Genomic DNA, 23,259 nt, shown 5'->3' on the forward strand with positions numbered 1-23,259 from the left:
AAAAATACTACCCCTATTCTAGTAATACAAAGCTAAATGCAAATCGGTGAAGTATTCCTTTAAGCTTGTTCTTGTGTGTTTGTTTGCCAACAAACTTAGTATGTTTAGCCATGACAAGGTGAGTTAAAGGTAGGACAAGCTGTAATTCTAGTATATAACAGCACATGACATTGGTCACTAATTGTGTCGCAGTTGCACCAAATGAGGTCTTGAACTCGTCGGGATGAGTGTGCGATGCCAGCGCGGTTAAACTATGTGTGTTTTTGCCGCAGGAACAAAATGCCCATAAACACCACTAACATAGTCAGAGGGAGCACACAACGCATCATTAACACTGTCCGCTCAATGTATCGATTACTCCCACAGCCTCATAATTAATTAGCGAGAGGATGAATCACACAGGGTGTGTGTGTGATGTCGCTAGGGGGTCCGGGATGAAAGGTAGAGGTAGGTGAGCTAAGGTTAAGGGCTTTTCTTGTGATGGATTTTCTGATGAAGGAGAGTGTGTTTCCACTTTCACCACCCAGATCAAACAAGGTGGAGGTTGCCTGCAGACCGTTTCCTCATATGCTTGTTTGTCCAACCTCTGACTTGCGTACAAGTTCAAGTACAGTGCAAGTAGTAGTTCAGTAAAACCCAGTGTAAAGGTGTTTGCCAAACTTGGAAATTATGATGTTCTCCAATGTTCTGTCTTGTCCACACAACAAAATAACTGGAAAGGTTGTTTTAATTAAATTAATAGATTAATCGAAAAATCGTTGCAGCCGTACTCTCTTTATCCCGACCCAAGAAGACCAATCCACCACTTTCAAAAAGTGAACAAAAACAGCACATTTGAAGGTGGATAATGCAAATTTATAAAGGCCGCAACACAAATTTTGTTCATTTGAACAGGAAGAGGCTGTGATGTGTCTGCAGAGGTCTGATAAGGTCTAGGAATGGGATGATGCCACTATTTTGTGTCTACCGATACCAATATAAGTCCGATACTCATTTTAGGCCATTTATAAACCATTTATAAACGTGTGGGCCGTTAACCGCACATTTTGGGTTAATTCACTGGAATCAGCCTTTATGGGCATGGTTGTCCTGAGGTCCAGACACATTACTGTGCCCGTTTATTTGCAGACACACAGCAGCCAAGGTCAAGTTCTCAATTTTAAGGTGGCAGCTGAAGCAGAGATTATCTAATTCCCCTGTGGTTGTCTAAACTGGCAGGTTCCCCCCTGGGCTTCTGCCACTGGTAAAAGGAGCATTTTTCACTCGGCCCCATTTCTGTTTGTATCTGCCAGTCCAAGCCCAGAACCCTATCTCGCCATCACATATCTGCACTTAATCTGTCTGCCAGCCATCTCTGTCTCACCCTCCATGCTCCCTTCTCCTCCGGCTCTTTAGGAGACACTTTCACACTCAACAAATAAAAGAAAAAGTCATCAAATCCAACGTTTAATCCATTATTAATAGATTAAAGTGAGATGGTTTTGTGGTTTCTTTGCTCCATATAAAAAATAAATCATTAAAACGTAATAATCAAGGTTTGGGAAACACCAAATGAACATGTTCTGTCAATTATGGACCAAACAACTAATCAATTCATCAAGAAAATAATCGATTATGAGATAAAATGTCAGTTGTTGTCCCTCCCTCTCCTCTAATCTCCCCCAACTACTTCTCCCTTTGTTTTATTTCCTCTGCCTGTTCACTTTCATTACATTCTTGACTTTCGCTCTTCACACGCCAAGTCCTGATTGTCTTCCTGGTGTTATAATTACAGCGCGTACGTCACCGTCACCTCTATGGCAAAGCAATCATCCACCCAGATAGGAGAATCAGACTCTCGCCAAGCCAAAACGTGTCAGTCAGCAGCCCAGCGTGTTGCCCAAAGAGGAAAAATAAATGATCCTGGCTACTGATGTATTTTCTTTTTTTTTTGTATGATTCTTGATGCAATTGTCTAAATAAAACTGGCATTGACAGGTGTAATCAGTGGTTGGGTTGAAGTGGTGCCTTTGACAGGTCTGTCATATTTAGATTCTGAAGCGTGCCTCACCCCCGCGGAGAATTGGAAATCTATCATGGAGGAGTCCAGAGAGACACGGTACTTGTCGGGCTGTAATGTGGTTGAAGATGATGCTGCCATCACTTTTGCTTGTTCTCTGAAGGTTACTCTCAATTCACTGATGTGAGGTGGAGGCAGTGTTTCCGCGTAAGAGACAAGCTGCAGTCAAGTCTTTGTCCAAGAACGTCCTTCAGTGCACAACTCACACTTGCTCCATCACAGGACAGGAAGCTTCGCTGCTGATCACTGGTAAAGAGGTTCACTGCTGACTCACAGAATGTGTTAAGACTTGACTCTTTCTGAATTGCTGTTGATTAGAAGCTGCGAGTAAAAGGGGAAGTTGGAACATGAGGGCAGGAGATGATGACGATGATGATGACGGCACTGGGGTGAGTCAGAGAAAGTGAAGCAGTAGTTTCTCTGTGAGGTATGACAGAGAAGGAGTAATGTTGTCGGGGAGAGCGAACGGCCTCAGTCGATGTTATATTGAACAGAAGTCTTCACTCATTCAGGAGCAACGCAGTCTACAGACGCCCAGCTCCAATGGAGGAAAAGCTATTTAAATAAATGATCCGAGAGGGATCCCTGACTTCGGTCCACGTTCTGTATTTTCCTTGCCCTAAAAACTATTTAAAAGTGGCGTCGCTTCATTCCACTGCCATAATCCGCAGATCTGAGGTGAATGAAATGAAGTCCGCACAAAGCTTTTGGCTTCGCTTTGACATGCACATTTTGGTCTGCGGACAAATAAACAACACGTCATGTTTTCTATACGTCTCTGCAGAATAAGCTGCCCCGCGGAGGAGGTAAAACGTTCAATCCCATCGAGTATACGAATATTAAATCACTCAAACAGTGGGCGAATGGGCAGATGATCCTATTAACCAATCCTAATAACCAATCGTAAGGTAGCACAGTACAGTATGAAGCCCTGAGAGGAAATTTAGGCTTTGGTGCAACAGTATATGAGGGACAATTGAACAATAAACATAACATAAAATGCTAGGATGAAAAGAAACATACTGAAATGTTCAAATCTTGCAACATCATAATAGAATAACAGATATAAATTACATTATATCTTTAAAATTACAGCTTTTATCTCCAGTTATTACAGGCATATCGAATATTTTATCAAATCAGGAAACAAAAACAAGAAAATTTGATTCAGAGAAATAGTCGGAACATCTGTTTTTTTTTTTTAGTTCACCGTTTAGATTGTGCCATAATTTCCTTTTTGCGGCTGAAACGCAGTGATGTTTGATGTCAGTTTGCTCTAATTACTTGTTAATCAAGCTTATTACACTATGGTCATGCTGTCTTCCCTTTAGTTTGCGCGATGGCTCTTAAGTGAAGCACTTTTCATGTCCTCACAAAACTGCACGGTCTGAACTGAACTTTTCCTGGCCACGATACAAACGTTGCATCTGGGATAATAAAGTTGAACATTTGAAAAATTTGAGCCGAGTCAAAACAACAGAGGAGAGGAGAGGAGTAGAAAAGACACTGTCAATACCACACAGTTGAAATATGTCGACACCCCCCCCCCCCCCCCCCCGTTCCCTACGAGCTCACAAGAACTGATCCGATTCCCGTGTTTTGTTTCCCTTTTATGAAAGCTTCACATTAGCCTCAAGTCCCCAGGAACTTCAGGAAATTGTCCCTGAAATCCAGTAGTCTCGTCAATATTTTAGTTTTTTGGTCCGTACACATATAGACTATATTAAGTGACAAAAGCCACTGATATTTCCTCGGAGATCAAGATGTTTTTATGCCTAATCCTCCGGGGGCCCTGTACGCGAGGTGGAACGTAATCCCCGGCACCTTCACCGAGCAGCAGAGTGGAGTCTGTGCTGCTGATTATGCACTTACAGGAGGATTATACCCACTTAGCCAAAACCACCTCCAGATACACTAATGCAGCTGAGTGCAGCAATTATAATTCAAACACATCAGAGATAATGAAATCCTCTATCTAAGTTTCATCACTCACTCTATTCATCGGGCTTAACAGGCTTATGCAACCAAAAGCTGGGGTTTTACCAGGTGTTACTACTGATAGTCTGGATTTACAATACCTGTCTCAGCAGCAGGTCAAACATCACTGTCTGAAAGCGGGGAGGTAGCATTCGTCTACTAGTCGTTACCTGTTCGCGGTTCCACCGTCCGGTTTCCAGTTGGGTCCATGAAGATAAATCTTCCTCCACCGAAGTCGGAGCCGTAGTCGGACAAGTACAGGAGAGAAGTGTAGTCAAAGGAGCCGTAGGTTACCTGCGAGAGAGGACGACAGCGTATCCACGTTGAAACATTTGCTAATTAGGATTGAAGATTAGACGGTGACGGTTTTCCATGGCTGATGTGGATGCCTATTTTTTTAGAAAACAGTGGGTTATCTTTTCTTGTTACCCAACATTTACAATACCTAATAGTAGTGTGAACAGACAAACCAGGCCATTTACAAGAAATATATGTTTAATAATTAAAATAAAGCTCCTGTGACCCATCTGCAGAAAACCACACACCCAGCACAAACTAAGAAATTCTATATTTTATAAGTAATCCCATTTAATCTACGTATTAATAAGGCAAACTCATCAAGGAGAGTAAAAGTGGTCGACACATTCCCTGTGATGATGTCATCGGGGAGAGCTCAGCTTGAGCTGGGAGTGAAAACATTTTATCAGAGAAAAGACATGTTACGAAATCAGCAGATAAAAGGCAGGTTGGGTCAGATGAAGAAACGCTGCTGAGTCACTGAGTCAAAAGTGCAGGATCCAGCGCTTTTTGGAGCATGACCTTTACCGGAGAATGAACAACTTAAAAAAAAAATCAGGATACCTTAAATCACAGCTGCGCTGTACAATACGAAGCAAAGTGTAAATGTGGCTCCCGCTCTGTCTCTGCTGGATCTCATCCAGCTCCAAAAAGCTTTCGCTTAACTGCATCCCGATCAATTCACACCGCATGAGAAGTGACTTCACTCCTCAAACTAAAAAAGCTGCTCGACGTGCACACGTGCTGCACTCACTTCAACACCTAGAGCAGAACACAGACATGGAGATTTTCTGTGACAGCAGAAGCCGAGACACGTGTTTGCAGCGACTGCGTCAGCGCTGATGGAGGTAAACACTCGTTTGTTGCTTTTCTCGGGAGGATCACCTGCAGCGGACTCGGCAGGGGAGTGATATCGATGCACTAAAATGTTGTGATACTTCATGGCATGAGACCGAGTTGATTGCTGTATCGCTAGGGCTCCAGACTAACACTGTGCACTGGTTTGAACAACTAGGAAAAGAAATCACGCGTTGACCCAAGTCCGATTCTTTCCTGTTTTTCTGTAATGCCACATCCACGTGGGAGCCGTGAGAGCCGTTCTCCTCTGCCTCACACATGCTTAGACGCTGGCATGAATGAAAAAGAAGTGAGACAGAGATGTGAGAGATGAGGTGACGCTCTTTCATACACAGCTCCACGCTCTGATTAAAAGGTTTTTCGCACTCGCTCCAACTCTACTCCACTGCTTACAAGCCCTGGTTGGCAGCAGGTTTTAAGACATTTGACAGAAAACTGTACTTTGTATATTCCATCCATCCATTTTCTACCGTAGTTCGTCAGTCCATCGCAGGGCCACAGAGAGACAAACAACCATTCACTCGCTCACTCACTCACTCACTCACACCTACGGTCAATTTAGAGTGTCCAATTTACCTAATCCACAAATTAGCATGTCTTTGGACTGTTGGAGAAATTGCAAATTCCATGCAGAAAGGCCCTTGTTCCAACCGGGGCTCGAACCCCTGCTAAAAAGGCAAGAGCATTAACCACTACACCAACCATGTGGCCCACATGACGACATTCAGAGAGACAATCATTACATATTGCCTTGATAATAGCGTCCCAATATATCAAATCATACGCAGCCCTAAGTGACACCGATAAGAATTATACGTAATTATAAGTATGTGGTTAATAGACTGAAAGAAATGTAATCAATCAAAAATCCCCTACAAACACAATAGACCGTCCACAGCTGTGGGCCGTTTACGCGCTTAAAAAACAGAATTAACGAGAGATGTAGAAATCCACGAGAGGCCCATTGAGCTAAGAGCCTTAATGAAACAACACACAAGTACCAGAAGTGTTGAAGACGGAGGGCTCTCGCCGGATCTCGGAGCATAAACGAACAAAAACTTAAAAAAGTGTTATTATATAAGCGCAGAGTTATGAAACTTCCAAGAAGCAACATATGTGCATTACATAACGATTAATTGGAATAAATGGAGCATGTACTCGTCTTGAAACCGCTGTGTTTAACTGATATCACCTCGCCTGATACCTTTGGTGTTTCACATTAGCTCATCATTTGAGTGAATTGGGTTATAATTACTGGTAGACGTGTAGGTGTTGATGTGTGGTTCAGATGCTTCATCATACCAGAGAAACCAGGTGAAAACATCTTTTCATCGCATTATACATTTTCAGGAGGGACTTATGGCCAATGTTTTCACATAAACTGCTTTATTTCACTTTATTTACTTGATTTGTCATTTATATTTAATTGCCGTCTATTGTACTTCACTGCACTGTCGAGCACCTTGTTTTGACAATTCTGCACAAATAGCTCAATACAAATAGAGTGTGATTTGATTTTAAGTGCAATAATTGCATTTTATTATTAGTATCCACCTACTCAACTACATTTATTAGCTAGATTCTCTATGGTTTGTCACTACAAGGTACATATTTCACCTTACATACACCCATCTAATCCATTGGTAAATAGGGTTAGATATTGAGTAGCAGACATGTTGCAGCCCACGCAATGATAGGGGAAACACTTTGTCTTGGTTTCATGGCTCAGAGGAAGGACGTTCTCTATAGAACATAAAGAAATAAAACGAAAACTGCATCACAGGGTGAAAGCATGTATCGTTAAAGTGGTACAAGGTCATTTATTCCAAGTGAAGCCATTAAAAATGTGCCCACACGGCAAAATCACAGGAACCAACTAAAAATGCTTTTTTTTTTCATCATCTTATGTGTTGTTGAGTCAAAATGATGATTCATTTTTAGTAGTGATATAAAATGTAGCAATAATTGTGCAGCAGTCACAAAATAGAGCATTTCTCCTTTCCTTTTTGTTCATAAAAACGAGTACTTTTTGCTCAGGTGCGTTTATATAGTTGGTGAAAATGAAAAAAAAGTCATCAAATTGCCTAGGTTGTGCTGAAAAAAGGATATAAGACACTCTTTTGAACCAGGAGGAGCGGTTCCTGTGCGCATGTGTGTCTGTATTTAGTTCATTTATCACGTGGCCCTGCCATTACTGAGATAAAACACACTTCCATGCTCTAACATTAAAACTGTACCAGCAAAAATTATCCGTGGCGAGAAAATTCAAAAGCAAAAGATATCAGGGGCCATTTATATTCAAATCAGGGTCAGGTTAGCCAATTAGCCCCAGAGTGGCAACACACACGTGTTGGGTTGGGGGGGGGCGGCGGCAATGAGAAACGGGTATTTTTAGAGGGATGGATATGTGAAACAGGATATACCATAATCAAAGTAAATATGTACTGCTTGTTTCTTTTCCTATCTATTTTCCTCCATTCTGCGAGAGAGAGGAGTATGATGGATCAATATTTGGACAGATGCTTCAACAGATTTATGAGCAACACATAACAACCCCGCAGGCCTTTCATTTAAACATCTGTCCAACAACAACATTCAGGGACGTCTGCAGCATTACACTAAACTGCAACAATCTGTTTTCAATCAGATTCCGATAAGAGGGCGATGAATAATAAATGTAAACAAACTCCTAATTCAGGGAAAAGAAAAAACACTTTCCAAACCTCATATATTTAAAATTATAAAATACACAGTACAAGTTATAAAGCATTGACAGGTTTTCCCTCATTTGTTGAGCAACTTTACCGTCTTGTGTCCTTAAATGTGCAAAGTAAAAAATCTAAGCCTGAAACACCAGAGTTCCTTGTTTAATTGAAGGCATTTTAAGACTTTTTAATGCCACTTAGGAGTGATTTCACAATAAACAAAAACAACAAATCTGCCCAAAACACAGTTTGAGACAACTTTATCCACTGTCCTAATCTGAGTGACGTTACTGCAAGAGGCATTTGATTGATTTGAGATTTTTGTTTTTAGATTTATGAATTCATTGCCTTAACGTTTTAAGGATCCATGGGAACCCTGAACACTGACATGAATATTCGTTCCTTTTACGTGACGGAACATAAGGATGAGCTACATAGAACAAAAAAAGCTGCCTAAAAGAAAAACACTATGTAAGAATTTCTTAGTTCGGCTGAATGTTGAAGTAAAATTAGAATGAAAAGCCAGTCACAACTGCGACGACTGTAGTTCGTATTTTGTAAAGATCAGTATTTCAGCAAACCATCAAAAAACTCTTGTCGGGGGGCGATAGTCAGATGCTATTAATGTGGTTTGAGGTCTGATGAAAGACTGTGTCAAAAAGAAAAAAAGAAAAAAAGAAATGCCTAAAGGTTCATCACCATCTAAGTTTGACACATTTTCCATCGCTGCTTTGAAGCTAAAAATCCACATGAGGACTGTAATTGTGCTAGGAATTGAAGATTTTCCCACACAGTTTCTTAAAGCATTGGGGTGTCAGTGAGTTACAATATAATCACTGATTTAGACAGCAGTAGTTATAGAGGCACGGTGATGCAGTAGTTATTCAGTTTTACCTCACACCAGGACGGTTTTTGGTTCAAATCCTGGTTCAACAAGGAGTTCTCGTGTGTATGTGGGTTTTCTGCAAATTCCTTCCTCAATCTAAATACATGCAGATCGGGCTATGGTTAGGGTTGTTGGTTTAGATCCCTACAGGTGAAGGGCTGGGGTACCTTGCTCCTAAATGCTCTTCATTGATTGGGTTAACCCTTTAAAATCAAGCGTATCGCATTACTCTAGTTACTCGACGTTTTGTGCAATCTGAAAAATACCTGAAACAGTTTCTGAAAGCTGAGAAGTTGCACGTCAAAAACCAACATGTGGTAATTACGGTAATTTCACTCATGCCGTTTCATGAAGCCGGTGAACCGGGGTCTTCATCACCAGAGAGGAGAGTGGAAAGAACGCCTGTACAGAGTTTCCATTTTTTAAGCCTGTTTTTGCTCAGTGAGAGACAAAGAGACATTGAAAGTTATTGTAAATATGTTTTATACTGACCAAATTTTAAAATTTAACACGCAAAATCTGTTGTTCATGTACAACTGCAGTGTTTTTCTAAATAAACATTTTTTGTTTTTCTACATTTTAAATTGTTAAAACTGTATATTAACATGCAAAAGCACTTAGTTACAGGACATTCTCTGGTCCTTTTAGGGTTAAAATAAACACTAAAAATTGACCCCTACACTCTAAATTGACCCCAGCCACATGGGGGCCACAGTCAGTGTAGTCTTAGTGCTGGTCCCAAGCCCAGATAAATGGGAGGGTTTCTGCCAACTGAAATATGCCACTGTGGCAACCCCTAGAGAGGGAGAAGCCAAGACAAAAAAAACACATCAGGGTCAGGCACTGGAAGAAATGAGTCAAATATTTGCCGAACACCTGCTCAAGTGCTTATTAACGCAAACATTCAGTCACCTTTTCACATGGTGGCAACACGATGCCTTTAAGTGTGTGGACAGGGTCAAGAAAACCCGCTCGTGATTCAAACAGTGCGTCAGTGTAGTGATTTGTGGCATGTTTGTTGGTGCCAGACATGCTGGTCTGAGTATTACAGAAACTTCTGATCTACTGGAATTTCCACAAACAAACACAAATCTCTAGTTTTCAGAGAAAAAAAAAAAAGAGTAAATGTCCAGTTCTCAGGGTGAAAATGCCTTGTTGTTGCCAGAGGTCAGAGGACGAAAGCCAGACTGATTTGAAATGATAGAGAGGCAACAGTATCTCACAAAACTAATTCAAATAACCCCTTGTTACAACCAAGGTATGTAGATGGTCATCACTGAACACACAACGCAAGTGCTACTCCTGCCATTAACATGAAATGAAAGAAACAGCTACTGCTACAACATGCCCCAAAGTGTCAGTGGTGCACAGACTCCCTCACGAAAGCTTGAGGAATCTTTAGAATGTGAACAGACACTGTTAGTTTTCCTTTTAACAAGATTTAACAATGAGGTTGTTACTCTAACAGGTAGGTGGCTACAATTTCATGAATTCACAGCTAATCCCCGCCACCTACTGACATAACAAGAGCACAACATGACATTAGGAAAAAAGATATGAGCAAGAATATGAGTTAAGAAGCAGGTTCCAGAGGAATGATGCACACTGTGTAAAGGAGTCTCTTTGATTCTGTAGAAAAATCATTCTCGCAGCCTGTAAACTTAAATGGAATCCTTCAGTCAAGAATCCCAAACCTCAAAAGGTAAAATGAGAGCTTTGCTTTCAGGCTCAGCCAAAAATGATTGTCTTCAGCCAATTTAATTGGCGCAGGAAAATTAGCTATGCATCCACTTTGACTGTTCTGTTCCCAGTACCAATTCTAGCACAAAGACTCAGGGACAAGACAGACAGAAGTGCAGTGTTCTTGTGTGTTACCTTATCTATGTGTGGATGCCAGTACTCGTCATGTTGAGTCTTGGCTATCGTGCCGTTGATTCTGGAGAAGAAGGTGGGCTTCGTGAGGTAGATCAGATTTGGGTCCAAATCAAATGTTTCAGCGATAACTGCTTGGATTCGCCCGCGCACATCTCTGAGAACAAAAAACACACACACACAGAGACACGTCAGGGTGAATGTGGAATAAAATGCTTACAGCGGGATGTTTAACTAATTTTGAAGAAAAAAAAGGAGGGGAAAAATGCATGAGTGATTTTTAATTAAGCCTCTTCATTCACCTGTAAAGCTGGAAATCCTCTTGTGTGAACACATCCTGTAGCTGTTCCCCAAAGTACCTGCAGCCACATCACACACACACACACACACACACACACACAGATGCAGACACAGTCAATCAGGGACACATGAGTGCAGACAGGGAGACTGAGGGCGGGTGAGATCTGATCTGTTTGAATAAATTAATGTTTCAGTCTAAACACAGCAGAGAGATCGACCTCTGCCTGCCTCACACGAGGAAGGTCCCAGTGGGACGGGAGCGCTGCGTCGTCCTCACTTCTCGATTAAATCAGCCACGTGTTCCCTTAAGATTTCATATCAGTCGGCTATCCAGTGACACAGGAGAGACACGCGGGAGGAGTGAATGAAGGGAGGAGGCGTAAAGAGAGAAAGAAGGATGGATGGAGGACGGAGAGGAGCATATGATCCAAATTAAGCCCGGTTCTGCTGCGAGTGTTGGATGAGGATCACATTATGGGTCACTGGAACCGAAGAACACCAGCCTCAGTGAGATTGGTAACACATTGGTGGTGAATACATTTCTGCAAAAACTGGTACATGTCGTGCAAGGTTTCATTCCCAAAGACACGCAAACAGTGAAAGGCAGGGAGGACTCAAAGTGAAGGCAAGATGAAGCTGTGCACCTGTAGATGTTGACAAACTGTTTTCCCATTGACAGAGCTCCAGAGTGCAGGTCCAGTATGGAAGCCTGGAGGAGGACGAAACACAAATGAGTGCAATTGACAAACACAGTTGACCAAATGGGCTCAAAACACAAAATAAAAGAAGATAATATACATAGAAAACGGAAAATAGATAGATTTTCATTCATCATTTAAATGTTTTTATCGTCCTGGCAGTTTTCATGAAACGTAGGGATGGCTCGATGCCAGATTTTCAGGTACAATACAGATGCTGATATCATTCATTTGACAGTTATTAAACTACTGAGCTGTTAGTACCACATTTGTGCTGATGCTTTTACCACCTGGCCATAACCATATCGCTCCAACTTTATAACAAATATTCTACTACCATAAAAGAAGAAATAAACAGCACACAACTTGATTGATGAGTTAAAATGTTGTTGCTGCTTTTAAATTACTTTTTTTATTTGTGATAATTAGGGTTTTTGGGCAAGATCCAATTTTGTGTTTCATTTTCTGGCATCTGGATACAGTCATTTTGTCACTTGCACTTTTAAAATACATGAAAGCATGTTTGTCGGTAATGCCATGAGAATCTACTGGCCTGGCCTGGCCTGGGCTTTTCTGCACAGTTCCTGCCCCCAAAAAACATATTTGAACTGACAAGGAGATTTATTCTCCGTCAGCTCAATAAATTTAATGTTGTGAAGAAAATGGACGGCAGAAAGACACGGAATGGGATTTTGACAAGATAACAACTTAACCTAGGCCCAACTCTCCGGACATTTACCAGCCCTGTTCCTCATAAAGTTCTAACTCTACACTTCTTCTGGGACACTGCTGTGTCTTTCTCAAGCCAGAAAAAAGAAGCAATTTTCTCAGACGTTGCCACACTGTTTCCACTCCCTTCACTGAAATATCTTTACACTCCGCAAACAAGTCTCTCCCTTGGCTGAGGACCAGGCCTGCTGTCTATGGAGAGCAGAGGGTAGGGCCTGCCAGGGGCATCAAAACATTTCTGGACTATGGACTCCACATCTTATCTGCGAGAACAGCTCATCAGGCCCGCACTCTACTTATTGTACCAGTCAGACCTCTAGTGCCAAGACAAGACCTTCACAGCAAATGTGGAGAAATATGCTGCCCGAGCCAAGAACAAACTACATACGAGGATTTTTTATTGCACAGCCTTCAGCCTAGATTACAACACGCGTTCACCATAGAATCACTTCAATAAGCTTATGCAATGTCACAACAACTATTTCAATCCACATTTGCATTAATTTTTCAGCAACGTCTTGCTGGACCGCTGTTTTCATTCGTCTCAGAGCATCCCGTCAATTCTCAGTAGGGTTAAGGTTTGGACTCGAATGCTCCGTGGACCATTATTTCACAATTTGAGCCTGATGAATCCTGGCATAGTCGTCTGGGAATATGCCCATAAATCGTGGTCATTAAGTATATTTAAAGTATAGCTTTAAAGTATGAGCTTAGATTTCACCAACTGAAGCAACACCAGATCATAACACTTCCCCCACAGGCAGTGTATGTTTTCTATTAATATTATTACAAACTAACTCTTAACAAACATGTGCATTAAAACAGTGAAATCCAACAGTGAATTAAACCTATTTTAAAACAATACAAGATTTGTATTCAATACAAGATATTATACAAGATATATTATATACAAGATATTGTAGTCTGAACACGGAATTTCTGAGGTCACAGGACGTTCCTTAATTCGAATTTCCAACTCGAAAACTCATGGTAGCCTCACGTGGCCCTAGTTAGGATTCCAGAATGACAGCCACCATACAAACACGGCCACTTTTACCAATAATAACACTTCCGAAAATCAGTCGTACAAATAGTCCCGTTTAGTTTTTAACCGTGGACATTTTGACTCGGTTTATTGTCCTTGTTGTGTCTCCTTTTTCCGTTTTAAGTGCAATTACACAGTGATTGGAAATCGAACCCGGGCCACGGCAGTGAGAGCGCCGAATCCTAACCACTAGACCACCAGGGAGGGGTGGACTAGTGGTTAGGTCACGATGACTATCAGTGTGCGTTTCCGAAACGCACTCTGAATTAAACCAAATACAAAACTCAGAAAGAGTAATGCTGTGTTCCATTTGTAGTCAGAAGAATTTTCCTGACACGGGAACGCCCCTGAACTCGGATTACCAACTTGAAAAACCTCACGTAGCCCAAGTTAGGTTTCCAGAATGACAGCCACCGTACAAACACAGCTACTTCTACCGTTAATAGCTCTTCTGTTTAAGTTGTTTCAAAAATCAGGGAATTTAACTCTGGGTTTTCTTCAACCACTGTGTAATTACACTTAAAACAGAAAAAGGAGACAGACAAGGACGCCATGGCCCGACGATGAGCGCGCCGAATCCTAACCACTAGACAACCAGGGACTAGTGGCTGAAACTGCTAACAATGACTAGCCGGCGATCAGTTTGTGTGTTTCTGATATCTGAACAGGATAGTGGTGAACTCTGTGGTGACATCACTTCCATTCCATCTTTTAATCTCAAGTGAACACTTCGCCAAAGTAATAATGAAAGTCTCTCCGGGTATTCCCAATACATCTCATTCTCAAGAAACACAAAGTTGCAGTGACTTTTCAACCTTTTGGCTGCCAAAATTCTATCAGTCCATCTTTTGACAACTTGTGGAACGCTTGCAGAGAATTTCAAGAAGGTCCCATGAAGTATTCAAGGGATATTATATTTATGGCGGGGAAAGAGCAAACAGACTGAAAGCCCAAAAAACACCTCCAACAGAACACAAGCTTTATTTATATATAACAGTGAGTTTCCAAGCGCTTAAATACACCGTATTTATAGCTTACTGTTATATAAACCCTCGATAACGGCTGACAGAAAGCTACAAATACGGTGCATTTAATTTAAATATATCACTCATCAGCTACTTTTGATGTATTTATTATAACATATACAGCAAATTATCATGGGGAGAGGCAAACAATCCGACATGAAAGCTAGAAGAAAACAAAATGGGGGCTGCTTCTTATTAAATTTAATTAAATTAACACGCTTCAGTTGAGTTAACCTTTATCCATTACAGTGCATGTATCAATATATTATTCCAATAATTGAATTAGGTGATATACTCACTCCTCCCTCTGAACCAGCCAGTGCTAGGCCTCTCTCAGCCAGCCTGTGTGTCAGAGAAGGTAAACACAATAAAACAATGTTTAAAAAATATTCACCTTCACTACACAGAGAGGAGACAGGGGATGGAAAAACATAGAGGAGAAAAAGACTGAGTTGAGACACTCTGTGTGACAGTGTTTACCTCCTGAGACTCTCAGCCTCCTCCCTCGTTACCACGCCGTCTGTGACTGCGCGTCCACAGCTCTGAGGGGTGCATCCTGGGAAACACACGTAAACAAGAGGGATGTGTGAAACAATAGGTGAATATCTCTGTGTGCTTTCCTCTGGATTTTGGAGGCTTTTGCAGGAGAGAGAGGGAGAGAAAGACAGTGGCTACTAGGTAAGGAATTTGTTGTGTTCGGTTCATTAATGCTTTAAAAAAAACACACACAAAAAACAAACAGGGACTCCCTGCAGCTTCTAGATGATTATAATTTATTGCTCGAAGCCTGAGCTTCGTGCTGTGTTTTATTTAGACCCTGAAGACATACATTATAACTAACAAGCAGCTCACATGTTTTAAAAAGACAAATTTCCAATTTGTACTCCTCTTTTGCTCATTGTAGGCTAAAAACTGTTAAGTCGACAGCCTTATCCAGTAGATTTGGACCGGGACTGGAACTATTAATCAATAATTAAATTAATCAAAAAAGTTTCTTTGATATTTTTTCAGCTTCTTAAATGTGAATATTGTCTGGTTTCTTTGCTCCATAAAACTAAGAAATCATTAAAACTGAATCATTTTGGTTTGTGGACAAAACAAGATATTCGACATTTTATGGACGATTAATCGAGAAAATAATCGACAGATGAATTGATTATGAAAATAATCGTTTGTTGCAGCCCCAATTTGGACACATCAAACATTTGTTATACTGATGTTGAGGGAACTTATAAGAGGATCTAATGATTTCTTTGTTACATATTCACAGTTAAGAAGCTGAAAAATCTACTATCGACTATCAAAATAGTTGGTGAATAATTTAGTCGTCGATTAATTATAGATCAATTAATCGTTGCAGCCCTATCTAAGGAAAAGGAGGCTGTCGACGACCATAAAAACACACAAGAGCAAAATCAAAACTACTGCGGGAACAAGATGAAGCAAAGGAAAGAGACGGAGGTAGAAATGCAACATCACAGATGCCAACTGTAACAAAATACCAAAGACAAAGAAGAACTTAAATTCCTATTATGGTGTGATGGGTGATGGTGTGATGGGAAAGCGAAAGCAATAATAACACCAGTGATTTTTCGTCATCATATTTTTAACCAGAGACAGCCGTCAGAGACTGTAGACCTCTGCCAAGGCCACTCAGTTCTCCACATCAGAAACAAATCAATAATTGGTTCCTTGGGCTGTACATACCCAAAAACCCTTATCAAAACATGATTTTATTTTATGATTTATGCAGCCAATCCAGACATACAAGGCCAAAAACATACCCCCCCCCCCCACACACACTGGAAGTAACCTATTAATCACAAGGATAAATAAGTGAACAAATAAATGTGAGCAAATAGGAATTAAATAAGTCCCAGCTGAACCTGCTGTCATCTGATGTTTGCACAGTCAGATATTATAGAACGAGGAGTGCAGTGCAAAGGTAATAAGTGCAGGTAAATGATGAAACTGATGAGGTTATTGGGAGATTCTCTGGAAGAGCAGCATGGCACTGGGAGCAACCATCATGCTAAATAAATCATCTTTAATGGGATTTCTTTTTTTCTTTTCTTTTTTAAAACAGAGCACCATTCCATTACCACTGCTTCTCAGCAGTGACACCAATTCCTCTCACACACAGTGCGGAGTATTGAGCATACATGCTGCTTTTTCCTTAAATGTCTTATCTGGTTTGAACGAGGTAGTGAAGAACTTGAATAAAGAAAAATCCCTCAGACTTTTAAGGCATCGGAGTACATGTGACGCTGGATGGGATGATATGATTTAATCTTAAACCGCTATAAAAAAGCACTCACACTGAGTTAGGGCTGCAATCGGATTAGTAAATTAATCATCAACAGTGTAGAGTGTATTTTTTTTAATAATTAAGACAAGCTCCGTGAACAATTATTTGAATAATCGATTAAGTTTTGAGTTTGAGTGTTTGTTTGTTTTTTTTAAAGAACTAAAACTAGTTTTCTGATTTTTCAGCTTCTTGAACGTGAATATGTTCGGCTTTTATTTGCTTCATATCTTAAAGAAATCGCTAAAACTGAACCGTTTTGGTTTCAGAAAACCCAATCAACATTTTTCAATTTCTGACAATTAAAAGGACCAAACAATAATCAACAGGTCGATGAATTAAGAAAATAATTGTTAGTTGCGGTCCTCCAATAAGTTGAAATCATAGTGGATTTAGGGAATGGGGAAAGAGGAAAATTGTACTTGACTTAGTCATTTAAAAGTACATCTTTCCTGTCATTCAAGTACCTCATGAAGGAAATTCTTGTTTTTCTCTGTATATTATTGTTTTTTAATGAAATGTAAGGTAAAGTGATTTCGGAGTATAGTAAGATTTAAAGGCAGACCTTTACGACTATCTCAATAATAATGTGATTTACATTTCTTTCGGTTGATATGAAAGTTTCAATGTTGTCCCGTGCCTATGTGTGACTTAAAAACACCTATGAATTTAACAGCTTAGTGAAGGCAGTCGTTTTTAAAAAGGAGTTCTTATTTTAGACCCTTGTTTTAGTTTCCCTTCTGTTCTGGTCAACAAACAGGAAAACCACTTTAAAGACATCTTAAAATCTGTTTCTGCTTCATAGCCAAACAGGCCTCATGTCAACAAACTGTGTCACTGATGTCTCTTTCTACTTGACTTCTGACCACATTCTGATACTGAGCCTCTATGTAATGCATTTAAGGAGTCCTGGCTTTCAACAGCATATACTCTGGTGCCTTTCTGCTTCTAACAAATGATCTGGTTGGTTCTCACTAGTTCAGTGGCTGCCCTGGCCATACAGCACAAATAAGAGCACAAAATCAAGTAGCTTTGTGCTATATTGCCATCTAGTGGCTTATGTGCTGTTTCACACTGAAACATCAGAAGAAGTTGCGTTACTACTTTTTAAAACTTCAGGCAGAATAGAATCCACCACCTTGACCACCGTGACATGGTTAATTAAATATCTAGCAGCTCTGTCAGTGGTGCTGTGTGACACAGAGTAAAGGCCTCACCTGGATAGCGTTGGTAGTTCTCGTAGTCTTCAGAGCACTCGACTGTATAAAGTCTGGGCAGAGGAGAGACCAGTTCTCGCTGACTGACCAGTGTTTCTGTGATGTCACTTTCCAGAGACGTCACGTACAGCCACACAGCAACTCCACACAGGGACACAGCGACCAGCAGCGAGGCTATAAGTACCCGGTGTCCCCTCCACGCTGATCCCTGTCTCAGAGCATTACCTCTGAACAAAAACACAAAGACCACATCATACATACAGATACAATTCACATATTCAACTATAATTTAAACAACCATATGCATTAATCCATCTGAAATCACAAACACAACAATTTCCCTTGGATTATATCTATATTGTCGATTAATGGAGTAGTCGTTTGGTCCGTAAAATGCAAGAAAATGTGGATCAATGATTCTCGAACAAATGTCACATGGAGTATAGATACCTGAAAATATTCAAACTGATTAATCAGTTATCAAAGTCATTGACGATTAATTTAGTAATCGATTCATAATTGAGTATTTGCCCTATTTTGTGTGTGTATATACACATATATATATATATATATATATATATATATATATATATATATATATATATTTTGGTTTTATTTATAAGCAATTCATTCACATATATTCACGATATCATGAGGTCATCACCTGCTTAGCTTATGTCAGCTTTATATATATATCGTTATCCGTTTATTCCTTGAGTTGAGAGTGTGTTTCTACTCATTTAATCAGGACCTAGTCTGTGCTCCACACACCATACGTCATGTGTGGCTCATGCAGAGATAATACATGTTCACGACAATGTAAACAAAAGACGAATTAACCAGCTTGTTTAAATTGTCTCAGAAGGACTAGTAGGGTTCGACACTGATGTCACGCGTGTAGCTAGTACCTGGTTAGAGTTCTGTATGTTGACAAAAACCTGACGAACACACACACACACATACTGAGAGAGAGAGAGAGAGAGAGAGAGAGAGAGGGGACACTACCATCGTTAGTCATTGACTTACCTCTTAATTTTCTTTGCCATCTCCGTTGCATTCTTTCCCTTCGTGTTTCTCGTTCGTAGTTGCGCCATTTTGTCAGCTAAATAGCATTTGGAAAACAGCGTTTGCTTTCACCAAACACAAGGTACAACCGACGCCCCGCCAAGAGCTTGTAACGCCACCTGAGCTTCTCCACTTCCGGGTGTGTACCTAACTGTGCACCCATTGGCTCGCCGTAAAAGAAAGCGGTGTTTTGATTGGACACAATTAGTTCGGGGTGACACCGCTGTTAACCAGTTGTTAGAAATCAACCTCTGTCATAGTAGAATTGTATCTATAATAAAGCATTTTTATTTTCAATGCCACACGTGATAAAACTCGTACATCTATACATGGTCGCATTCATTCGTCAATCCATTGCTCTGCCTAGTACCGCGGCTAGTGAAGTACGTTTCGTGTTGCTACTCATCAGCTATATCCCCGATTCATGTAAAGTGAATATTCAACGTAGAGCTTACTTCAGCGCAGTCTACCCGGTCCCGGTCAGACTAAGATAATCAATTGCCTACACTGTTTACTAGCATCGAACCTAGTCTGTGACAGCGAACCTGTAAAATAGTAATATTTAATCGTATTTATGTCCACAGCAATATTGCAAAAGTGTCGGTAATGCACCAATACGTTGTTAGCTATCCTTAAAAGGACACCAAGAGAGGCGGACAGAAGGCGAGAACCGCTAATCAAATCACAAATAAGAAGAAGGGTAAGAGGCGTGTCCTGTGCGGAAATAAAGGCGATCTCTACAGCAGCATACAGTCTGATACCTCTGGTCTCTGCGTAAGTGGTGAGTCATCTGAATCTGATTTTCAATATTTAACATTTTAAAAACACACAGCACAGCATGACGTATCCACCCTGGCCAAGAGGGAAGAAACTGGTTCACCTGGATTTGAAAGGTGCCCCTCCTACATCGAAATACCTTCATCAAGTAAGAGCACACAGCAAACCCCCTGTCTGGCACACACATGTACACAGTACACTGTCACACTTAAAGCATTATTAAAGCATCCTGTCCACTGCTGTTCTTTTTCCTCAGCTGATCGAGCTGTTCTCTCAGCTGGGAGTGGATGGACTTCTGATGGAGTATGAAGACATGTTCCCTTATGAGGGGGAGCTGAAGCTGCTACAGGCAACAGCTCAGCCTGCTTACAGGTACATTTGCACACATGGACACCCGCTGTCTCTAAAGGTCCAGTGTGTAACATAAGATAAGTCGAAGAAGATAAGATGAGATTTAAAAAATAGGTTGTATTTGTAGTCTTAGAATCATTACATTACATGTCATTTAGCAGACGCTTTTATCCAAAGCGACTTTTTTTTGTCGTCGTCTTAGTCGAGGTAGAGTCGAAAGAAATGGGTTTTTAGTTAAGATGTGGAGGCTTTCTGCTGTCCGGATGTCAGAGGAATCAGAGGATGTTTCACCACCATGTTACACCAGAGCAAACCTCCGTTTTTTGACATCCGCTTTCTCAGAATTGGATGTCACATTGGCTCTTAAAAGCCTATTTATGCCTGTATTACTATTTTATGTCTGTCTTACCATGCAGTGAGATCCTGTAATAAAGTTATAATCCGCCCTGTGAGTTAATATGCCATGTGCAAGTCCAGTGTGTCATAAAAAGCTTTGGTTTGATTTGTAAGTGTGTTTACTGTTTCCAGCCACAAGGAGATATTATCTATGCAGGACTTTGCCAAGTCTAAGGGCATGGAGGTCATCCCGCTCATACAGACTTTTGGTCACATGGAGGTGAGGCAGACATCCTTCTCTCCTGATGGCTGTAATTGACCACTTTTCACTATCAGTGCATGTGTCACATTTGATGTCTTCTCTGTCGTAGTTTGTGTTGAAGCATCGGCCCATGTGGGGCCTCAGAGAGGTGCCCAACTGTGTCGGCACCCTCAGTCCACACACAGAGGACGCGTTGAAGCTAGTGATGGAGATGCTGAAGCAGGTGGTGGACCTCCATCCCGGTCTAAACACGCTGCACATTGGAGCAGATGAGGTATAGACTCGTCTTGTTGTAGATCGTTGTGTTTTCATCACCGGGGGGGTTGTTGATTTTCTCACGTGCTTGTCCTCAAGGTGTACATGTTGGGCGAAGGTGAGCAGTCAAAGGTGGCGTTGGCTTCACCGGGATGTACAGTGCAACAGCTTTTTCTGGGTCACGTGACCAAGGTCGCCAAGGCCATCAAGGAAGCGTGGCCTGACATGAACATCATCATGTGGGATGATATGATGAGAGGCATGTGCCAGGACACACTCAAAGGTGAGATAGAAATACAGCTGGTTCATACATCACTTAATACATTCAGTTAGATATTTGTACTCTTTTGTTCACTTTCATCTTTTTCACAGCCAGTGGCCTAGTAGGTCTCGTCCAGCCCATGCTGTGGGACTACACGCCTGACCTGGATGTGGACAAAACTGGTAGGGATTGTAGTCCGTCGTAATTGGGCACTTATAAATTAGCCTGCAGCATAGTACTAATTGTGATGTATCACCTCCTTAATTTTGTCATCCAGTGGCTCTGCTGGAGAAATACTACAGTGCCGGCATGACGGAGCTGTGGGCAGCCAGCTCCTTTAAAGGCTCAACCTGTGTTTACACCTGTGTAACCCACACGCAGCGACATGTGGAGAACCATCTGCAGTGGCTTAAGGTGGCTGCTACTTTATCTGCCGCCATAAACCTGAAGGGCATTGCCATCACAGGATGGCAAAGGTAGGAATCAGAGGACGTTACACGCCCTTCTCAACTAATTATTAATTTATTTTATTTTTTTCTTCTTGTAGTGTGTTTGTAGGGATGTGATGGAAGATTTTAGAGGACTGGACATGTGGATGATTACTTGTTTGAATCCAGGAATGTCTGTGTAGGTGGTGGTTAGTGCAGTGAGAGTATATAAAAAAAAGACAGACCAGTAGTGGCTTGTTAGGTCTTCATCAATTGAATCGTGTATCTGACAATATATCCAATAATAGGCTTTTCCTCCCTTTTCTGCGTCGTCAGGTATGACCATCTGTCAGTGCTGTGTGAGCTGATGCCGGTGGCTCTTCCTTCATTAGCAGCCTGTCTACAGACACTTCTCCACGGCGAGTTCAGCGCTGAGGCTCAAAGCAAAGCCGCTGAGAAGCTGGGCATCTCCTCTGTGGAAGTGGAGGCCATGGAGAGGTGAGGTCTGCCACCGATCAAAGTCTCTCTTTTTATACGTGCACCAGTACCTGCAGGTTTTGTTTCTCTTAGGCGATCTGCGGACGACTCCCTGTTTCCAGGAAGGAAGCTCGCTGAGTTGATCGTGGAGCTCGATGCGCTGCTAAACTCCGAAGACATTCGATCTTTTGAGAACAACATGTAAGTTGTGTGCTCTACACTGGTTGGGAAGAAAAGCTATATTTCAGTTCAATGGCAACTGATTAGCTCTGTATACTTTTACTGCAGGTACGTAAGAGGATGGCTGAGCCCCTTCCAGCGACAAAGGAGGATGGTAAATCCACTCATCACCATGGAGATTCACAGCCAAGCATCAATGTGAGCAGAAATGTCTTTTAAAATGTCGAAACTCAATGACGTCATAGTCTCACCTCTCATGCTCCTCTCACTTTTCTCACTTGCCATATATACTATAGCTTGTAAAGTTGTTTTGGGAGAGTTTGTGTGTATGAACACAGTTCTAGAACAATGCCATGTTTAAGGTAAACATCAAAGATTTTATAGGGAAAGTGACAGTATGTTTCCAGTGTAGATAAGACCTCAGGATCCTGGAGACCATTTTCATTGTCCTTAGTTTAACTACTGTGCTTACTGTCAGCTTACTGACATAAGCATAAGCATGCAGCCTCTCAATGCAGCTGGATGGTTTTTGCCTGCCTTGTGAATTAACCCCCGTTCTGGTCACATTTCCACAGCTACTTGACGACATTGCAACAGAAGACGGACACGTTAAGAGAGGAAATGGTGCAATTTTACCCAGAATCAACAGCCCAGGAGTGGATTGAGGAACACATCACCCCCGTGATGGCTCCTTTACAGCGGATAACAGAGGATATCATAGCCTGTGTAAAGGAGATGGTGCCATAGACTAACCTGGCTACTCAGTGTCAAAGACAAAGTCAATATTATTTTTGCAAGAAGCGTGGAAAATGTTATATTTGATTGTTTTGCTTACCCACTGGTAGTGATTGTAAAATGCAGGAACAGTTGCAAATAAAGGAATAAATAGCAGA

General features: G+C 41.2%; 2 protein-coding genes across 2 annotated transcripts in view; one reads left to right on the forward strand and one right to left on the reverse strand.

Moving 5' to 3' along the window:
- The window catches only part of uts2r2 (urotensin-2 receptor 2), a 22,366-nt gene extending 2,824 nt beyond the window's left edge, over window positions 1-19,542 (reverse strand). The window contains exons 1-8 of the mRNA XM_058620319.1: window positions 19,000-19,542; window positions 17,974-18,200; window positions 14,932-15,007; window positions 14,751-14,793; window positions 11,599-11,663; window positions 10,957-11,013; window positions 10,658-10,811; window positions 4,207-4,330 (exon numbers count right to left, since the gene is read on the reverse strand). Of these exons, the coding sequence (XP_058476302.1) occupies window positions 4,207-4,330; window positions 10,658-10,811; window positions 10,957-11,013; window positions 11,599-11,663; window positions 14,751-14,793; window positions 14,932-15,007; window positions 17,974-18,200; window positions 19,000-19,067 (814 nt within the window). The 5' untranslated portion in view covers window positions 19,068-19,542. The remainder of the gene's footprint in view (window positions 1-4,206; window positions 4,331-10,657; window positions 10,812-10,956; window positions 11,014-11,598; window positions 11,664-14,750; window positions 14,794-14,931; window positions 15,008-17,973; window positions 18,201-18,999) is intronic.
- Window positions 19,543-19,579: 37 nt separating this feature from the next.
- hexd (hexosaminidase d) lies at window positions 19,580-23,257 on the forward strand. The gene is made up of 12 exons (XM_058620314.1): window positions 19,580-19,738; window positions 19,871-19,963; window positions 20,072-20,187; window positions 20,695-20,782; window positions 20,874-21,038; window positions 21,119-21,302; window positions 21,392-21,463; window positions 21,559-21,757; window positions 22,046-22,207; window positions 22,280-22,387; window positions 22,475-22,564; window positions 22,942-23,257. The coding sequence occupies exons 2-12, from the start codon at window positions 19,877-19,879 to the stop codon at window positions 23,111-23,113; spliced, it is 1,443 nt and encodes a 480-aa protein (XP_058476297.1). The 5' UTR covers window positions 19,580-19,738; window positions 19,871-19,876; the 3' UTR covers window positions 23,114-23,257.
- Window positions 23,258-23,259: the final 2 nt, after the last annotated feature.

The sequence above is a fragment of the Solea solea genome, chromosome 21, assembly GCF_958295425.1.
Source record: "Solea solea chromosome 21, fSolSol10.1, whole genome shotgun sequence".
NCBI classification, from domain to species: Eukaryota; Metazoa; Chordata; class Actinopteri; order Pleuronectiformes; family Soleidae; genus Solea; species Solea solea.